At 49.8% G+C, this 7,876-nt stretch overlaps 1 protein-coding gene across 1 annotated transcript; it reads left to right on the forward strand.

Annotated features, from left to right (window-relative positions):
* The first annotated feature begins 235 nt into the window (after positions 1-235).
* LOC124423484 (toll-like receptor Tollo) lies at positions 236-6,290 on the forward strand. The gene has a single exon (XM_046961238.1). It carries the CDS (start codon positions 732-734, stop codon positions 4,722-4,724), a length of 3,993 nt encoding a protein of 1,330 aa, XP_046817194.1. The 5' UTR covers positions 236-731; the 3' UTR covers positions 4,725-6,290.
* Positions 6,291-7,876: the final 1,586 nt, after the last annotated feature.

Genomic DNA, 7,876 nt, shown 5'->3' on the forward strand with positions numbered 1-7,876 from the left:
GTTTACCTAGTAAGTAGGGTTGTCAGTCAGCTGGTTCGTTGCATCTTCGCCAGTCGGTGTAACATCAGCTTTCTTTCTCTCTCTTTCTATCCATCCATCCATCCATCCATCCATCCATCCATCTATCCATCCATCCATCCATCCATCCATCCATCCATCCACCCATCTCGTTCCGTTTGAAGCGATGGTGGTGGTGGTGGTGACGATGGTTAGGCTCTGACTAGATGTTGTGGTGGGGATAAGTTGGTGGTGGGGATTGGCGCACGTTGGCAGTCATGCAGGGTGCGTTACCGTCGATAGAACGCGGATCCATTCGGACGATCAGTTGCTCTCCGACTGCCGCGGTGGAATGTCGTCGGTCGAGGAACGCTCGCGTCGTCGATGAGGAAGAACGCGATCGTAATAAGATACGTTTAGACTCTCGTAGAAAGAAGGAGCGCGGAAAGTTTATAGTGTGTAAAGTGTTTCGAACGAACGAATGGGTACGATCTCTCTCAGTGACATCGAATTGGTTTATATCGTTGATCGTAGTTAATATTGTATTATCGTTCTCTCGAGTGTATTCTTATTTGGGGACGAGTATGAGCGCGTGACGGCAGGATAATAGAGATCGAGAAGAAAAGGTGCCACTCTCGAACGTACCGCCGCCGCCGCCGCCGCCGCCGCAGCGTCCCCCAACGTAGAAAAGGAGGAATTATCTCATCCGGTGCCGAGAGCTCGGTAAATCATCGATGGATACTACGTTGATACGTTCGGTGCTCGGCTTGGGCCTTTTGTGTTGGCTCCTGCCCAAGGACGAGCGTTCGATCTTTTTGGTCTACGGTAGGAGTATCACGAGTTTGGAGGCGCCGACCGGATGCGAATGGCGCAGAGAGGAAAACGAGGAAGCGGACGAGGAGGAGAGAACGTTGGCTTGCAAAGTGAGGACAATCGCGAACGTGGCCGGCCTCATAGGGAATCTCTCGAGCATTCAAATCGACTCGATAACCTCCTTGGGATTGGAATGCAGCGACGTTCTCTTCTTTGAGAGCCAGCTCGAGGGTCCCCATGGTTTTCTTTCGCCTCTACCGAGATTGGAGAAGCTCCGCGTCGACTATTGCAAGATACGTTATTTACCGGCTGGCGCTTTCGCCTCGGCACAAAATCTTCGTGGTCTTTCGGTGCGTACCCACAACGGTGATTGGTCGGCTATGACCTTGGAACTCGACCGAGACTCCCTTCTAGGGCTGGCCGATCTCGAGGAGCTCGATCTCGGCGATAACAATCTATGGACGCTACCGAGCGATCTCTTTTGTCCCGTAGTCAGTCTCTCGCGATTGAACCTGACGCGCAACAAGTTACAGGACGCCACGTCTCTCGGTTTCTCCGATCGTTTACGGTCGTGCACGCCGAATCTCGAGAGTTTGGATTTGAGCGGCAACGATCTAGGCGCGTTGCCCGATCGCACGCTCGCCGGTTTGCGCTCCTTGACCGTTCTCAAGTTGCAAGAGAACGCGATAGCCGCCGTGGGCGATCACGCATTGGCCGGTCTCGCTAATCTCAGATCGTTGAACGTGTCGAGCAACAGGCTCGTCGCGCTCCCACCGGAATTGTTCGCGAAAACGAAGGAATTACGGGAGCTCGTCTTGAGCAACAATTCGTTGGCGGTACTCGCGCCGGGTCTTTTGGACGGCCTCGAGGAATTGCAGGTACTCGATTTGAGCGGAAACGAATTGACCAGTCGTTGGGTTAATCGCGAGACCTTCTCTCGGCTCGGTCGATTGCTCGTTCTCGATCTATCGTACAACGGCTTGACGAAGATCGACTCGCGCGTCTTCGAGGGACTCTACAGCCTTCAGATATTGAAACTCGAGCACAACGAGATAGAGACGCTTGTAGACGGGTGTTTCGCGTCGCTGACGAATCTTCACACGTTGACGCTCTCGCACAACAAGATAGGACGATTCGAGCCAAGCCACGCGCACGGTCTCATCGCTCTCGAACAGCTCTTCTTGGATGGCAACAGATTACGGGCTTTGCATCGTCGCGTATTCGCCAATCTGACCGAGCTAAAGGACTTGTCACTCAGTGGCAATTCCTTAACGGAGATACCCTATGCGGTTCGCGTTTTGCACTCTTTGAAAACATTGGACCTTGGGAACAATCACGTGTCCAGGATCGACAACGAATCCTTCGCGGGATTGAACGAGCTCTATGGTTTGCGCCTGGTCGACAACAAATTGGAGAACGTGTCTCGCGAGGCATTCTCGACGTTACCGGCATTACAAGTGCTTAATCTCGCCAACAATTACATTCGTCACGTCGAACAGAGCGCCTTCGCTAAGAATCCGGTACTTCGGGCCATACGTTTGGACGGCAATCGATTGACGGAGATACGCGGTGCCTTCACCAGTCTCTCAACCTTGGTCTGGCTCAATGTCTCGGACAACAAGCTGCTCTGGTTCGACTACAGTTATCTGCCGTCGAGCATAGAGTGGCTCGACATACACGCCAATCAGATAAGCGAGCTCGGCAATTACTACATGGTACGGAACGCTCTGAACATAAAGATGCTCGATGCCAGTTTCAACCTCGTCACCGAAATCTCCGAGGCCAACGTTCCCGACAGCGTGGAGACCCTTTTTCTCAACAACAATCGTATACGTACGGTCGCGGCAGGGACGTTTCTACGAAAGACCAATCTACAGAAGGTCGTGTTGTACGGGAACGAGATAAAGAACGTCGAGGTGGCCGCGTTGAGCCTACAACCGGTCCCGGAGAACAGGGACGTGCCGATCTTTTACATAGGGAACAATCCTATACTATGCGACTGCACGATGGAATGGTTACCGCGCATAAACGAGCTCGCCCGTCTTCGTCAACATCCTCGGGTACTCGATCTCGATTCCGTCAGCTGCGAGATGGTGCACGCGCGCGCGACACCTCGCAGACCCCTCCTCTCGTTGAAATCGAAGGACTTTCTCTGCCGATACGAGGCCCATTGCTTCGCCCTATGCCATTGCTGCGACTTCGACGCGTGCGACTGCGAGATGACGTGCCCGGACAACTGTTCCTGTTATCACGATCACAGCTGGTCGAGCAACGTGGTGGATTGTTCGAACGCCGGTTACAAGCGCGTACCCGAACGCATCCCTATGGACGCGACTGAGATCTATCTCGATGGGAACGAGCTCGGCGATCTCGGTAGTCACGTATTCATAGGGAAACGTCGTTTGGAGGTGTTGTATTTGAACAACAGCGGGATCGCGGCTATTCACAATCGGACGTTCAACGGCGTCGGTGCGCTGCGCGTTCTACATCTCGAGGACAATTCGTTGCGCGAGCTGCGCGGCTTCGAGTTCGATCAATTGGAACGCATGTCCGAGCTATATCTCGATCACAATGCGATCGCCACCGTGGGCAATTCTACGTTCAAACGTATGAAGAATCTCGAGGTGTTGCGTTTGGATGGGAATCGAATCGTCGACTTTCGTCCGTGGGAAGCCCTGCCTAGCGTAGGCGACGGTACCAAGGTGGCCCTCGAGGGCAACGCCTGGAGCTGCGAGTGTACCAACGCGGCGAGACTCCGGAGCTGGCTTGCCGAACACCGCGGCGATCCCGAGAAGATGTATTGCCGAGACGGCGTGGAAACGTTGGCCCAAGCTATGAAGAGATGCGGCGACCCATCGACCGAAGCGGTCAGCCGTGGGATACAAGAGATTCCTCTGTTAGGCGGTAACTTCGTGCCTCTATTGGCCGGGGCCCTGGTGGCCGTTATAGCCGTATGCCTTATCGTCGCCTTGGCCTTTGCCTTTCGCCAGGACGTAAGGCTCTGGGCACACGCTCGTTACGGGCTCAGACTCGGTAAAATGCCGAGCGGACCTGACGACGAGCGGGATCGACTCTACGACGGTTACATCGTTTACAGCGAACGAGACGAGGATTTCGTATCGCGATTTCTCGCGGCTGAACTCGAGGCTTCTGGCTTGACTCTTTGCCTTCATTGGCGCGACCTACCACCCTCGAGGACGCAGGAAACGGTGCCGTCCGCGGCCGCGGCCGCTCGACGTCTCCTCGTTGTCCTCTCCCCGGTATTCCTCGCTAACGAGTGGCAACGCGTCGAATTCCGAACAGCCCTACGTACCGCCCTCGAAAATGTCAGACCAAGCTCGCGAAAGAGTCGCGTGGTCGTATTGCTAGCCGCCGAGGCGCCGGCTCGTGATCCCGAAATTCAGCTACTCCTTGGCAGTTGTACCGTCGTCGTATGGGGCGAGAAGAGGTTCTGGGAGAAGCTCAGGTTTGCCATGCCAGATTCTTTGGACAAAAGGCGTCGCGACGCCGGCAAAAGGTCGAACGATCGTAAGAATCGTGTGCCCGCGAGATACACACCGGCACCGACCTCCGCGGCCGTCGACGTCTGGAGCAACGCCAATGGCAAACCTAATGGGGTCCTACTTGCGCCGGTACACGCACCCACGCCTACTCCCACGCAATCGACCTACGTCAGTTCGGCCTCGAGCAGGACCGAGGACGAGGACAGCGGTGCCGAGCATCAGAACAACCATCACCATCATCATCATCATCATCAACATCAGCACTCTACTGCACCTCCAAACGGTAGACCGACTAGCGTCTCCTCGAGAGGCAGCCATCTTTACAGTACCATACCGGAACCCCCGGTCGTCGTGGTGCCATCCGCGCCACCCGGTGATACTTCTACCAATCCGCGTACTTACTTCGTCTAGTACGAGGGCTCGACGATTATCGCGGCGGCGACGACGACGGCGACGACGACGACGACGACGACGACGACGACGACGACGAGGAGAGGTATCTTTTCTTTCGCTCGCTCTTCCACTACGATGATTCCTGATCTACGGAGCTATCGCCGAGGAGGATGGATCGCGCTGGATCCGCGCCAAATCTTCCTACCTTCGTATCCTAACTCGTCGACCACTTGTGCCCTTTTCCCTATAAGGGTGTTATATTTTAGCTTCCTCTCCCAATTACTCACGATCCATCCGCTTTCTTTCTTCCTTCCTTCCTTCCTCTTTTGAGTTTCGCGCGCTTAGCAGATCGGCGAACGGAATTATTTATTTTTTTTTCATTTTCTCTCTCTCTCTCTCTCTCAATCCTTCCCTTTGTGCGCGAACGCAAGGATATATTTATTTTCCAATCGAATCGTTGGACGATCCACGCAGAATCTCGACGGAATTTAGTTCGAGGTAGAAACGCGAGAATTTGAATCGACGCTGCCTTTTTGTGTCACTGCCCCGCGAGAGATCGATCGCAAGTCGTATGGGAAATCTCTTTCGTAAAATCGATTCGATGCTCGTTCGGATCTCTCGTAAGTCTCGCCAGGAATTATTTCCGTCCGGTGTGCGTTATCGAACGGAAATGTGATTACTACGTCGCTACGATAGTCGAGTTTTCTATGGAAAAACTCGACATAGGATCGTCCCATTTCTATTTTCTTTTATTCGTTCTTTGAACCAGCCGTTGTTTTATTACACTTTAGTTGCTTTTCTTTTCTTTTGTTATTCGACAAGAAAAAAAGGAAAAAGAAAGACAGAAAAAAAGAAAAATAGAGAGAGAGAGAGAGAGAGAGAGAGAGAGAGAGAGATACGCAAACACGTGAACGATAAATATTTCTTTTTGTATCGCATTTACGTTCGTCGATCAGTGATATAATTGCAAACGAGCGAGAAAACGAACAAGACAAGATTATTGTATTTCGTAAGATTAGTATAGTGTCAAAGTGAAAGATAAGATGACGAAATTTAGGAAAAAGGATAAAAGACAGCAGAAACTTGGCGAGAACCTCGTTCCTAAGATTCACGACCGTTCACGGTGACACGGATGCGACGGTCGCATAACGCTTATTAGTACGTAAGTCGAATTCTCTTGTAAATAATGTATCTAATTTTGTAAATATTCAGACGCACACTTTCGAGCACACACACATAGACACACACACGTGCGCGAGCGCATACACGCATATACATAACACACCGACGCGGCCAGCACTTTGTATTTCAAGACTGACCGTGCCATCGCGATACGTCTCCTTTTTAGGTTGTATATCGATTTGCGTTATAAATACGAATATAAATATATAAATATAAAAAAAAAAATATATATATATATATATATATGAAACTAATGTAATATCAATTGTACTGTACTGTTGTAAATAACGCTCATCGAATCACGTATCGTGTATTTGCAGTCTGTAAAATGAGTATTAAATTAATTGCCACTTTCCATTTCAGCAAAAGAATCATGAGAAATAAAGACGTTTGTTTTATAAACGAGTTTTACCATGATTAGCATGTTTCGCGAATCGAATTAGTATATATATATATTTAAAGTAGATACATAGTAACGAAGGAAACGACTTCATTTACTTTCAAAGCTACTTAAAATTCGTCCGAGGGGTTGCCTCGTCTTAGATACATATATATTACGTTAACTCGTAGATACGACGGGAAGGTTACGGTTCTTCGTCGGTTCTACAGTCGGCAGTCGATTTGGCAAAAGTCTGTGAACGAAAAGGAAACGAAGAGAAAGGGATGGGGAGTGGTGATCCGGGGAAACGTTGCTCAAGGGACGTGCCAAGGGTAAAGGGACTCCACTCCGGGTGTGTCCAGCAGAGAGATTTAATCGAGGCGACTCTCTGCGGCAGGAGAACCTTTGTTCGAAGTTTCGTTCTAGTCCAACATCAACCTCCATTACGGTTGGCCAAATAAACAACGGACCGTTTTACGGAATAACGCGAGCAAGCGGATACCGCTCGAAACGTTTCGAAACTCGACTCGGACTCCTCTCCAAAGACGAGATATTAGATCGTACCTCGTTTCGCTCTTCCTTTTATTTCCGGCTTTCTCCCCTTAATTAATTTCCTAGCCCTGATCGAGTGTCGTTGGACTTTCTTTCTCTCTCTCTCTCTCTCTCTCTCTCTCTCTCTGTCTCTGTCTCTCTTTCTTATTTTCGCGAGCGAGCGAACGAGCGCTTCTTCAAACTCCTTCAACTTTTTCTCTTTCGAACGAAAGTACCTATACCTATATCGTATATTTCGAATTCATAATCCTCTCTAGTCGAGTATTTTCTCCTTTTACAGTCGTAACGTAGTAACCTTTAGGAGTATCCTTTCTGCTTTCCCTTCTCTCTCTCTCTCTTTTTTCTTCTTTCTTTCTTTTTTCTTTTTCTTCTTCTTCTTCTTCTCTCTCAGGTAGGAGGATCCGAAAATTTCTCCGTTTACTCGTCGCATTACTCCCTCCGGTCACGTAGCTAAACGAGATTCGAAGGCATAAGTTACAGTTCGTCCGTAGCCGAGCCAACCGTGAATCGCCTTTTTAAAGGGACGAGAATGTACCATGGCTAGACGAGAGAACGTAACCAGGGAAGTAATAGTTTTATCGAAGAAGCTCGAGCCTGGGGCTTCTCTCTCTCTCTCTTTCTCTTTTTCTACGTTCGTTAGAATATCGGCGCACGTTCCGTTAAAGGGGAACGTGAACGCGAAACGGCCTAACTTCTCCTGGGAACTCGATTATCCGTTCAACGATGGACGATAATTTTAGACCGATGCACGAGACCCTTTTATTTTCTCAAACCCGTTCCTATTCCGATGAAAGAAAGAAATGTACAGCGAAGGCCGATCGATGTCTCGAGAGGAAAAAAAGAAAAACAAATCTCAGATCATTCATCACAGGTATGTATAAAACGCGAATGCGTATCTATAATTATAATAATAGACAAAAGTTACAATTTCCTAATTCCTGAAAGGAGATAAATGGGTAAAAGGTGCGCGTTCGTCCTTTGATGCCTCTATTCTCAATAGATAGTAAAATACAGAGAGGGAGAAGAAAGATTTAGGAAAGCCTTCGAGCTATGCAGA

This window comes from Vespa crabro, chromosome 4 (genome assembly GCF_910589235.1).
Source record: "Vespa crabro chromosome 4, iyVesCrab1.2, whole genome shotgun sequence".
Taxonomy (NCBI): Eukaryota; Metazoa; Arthropoda; class Insecta; order Hymenoptera; family Vespidae; genus Vespa; species Vespa crabro.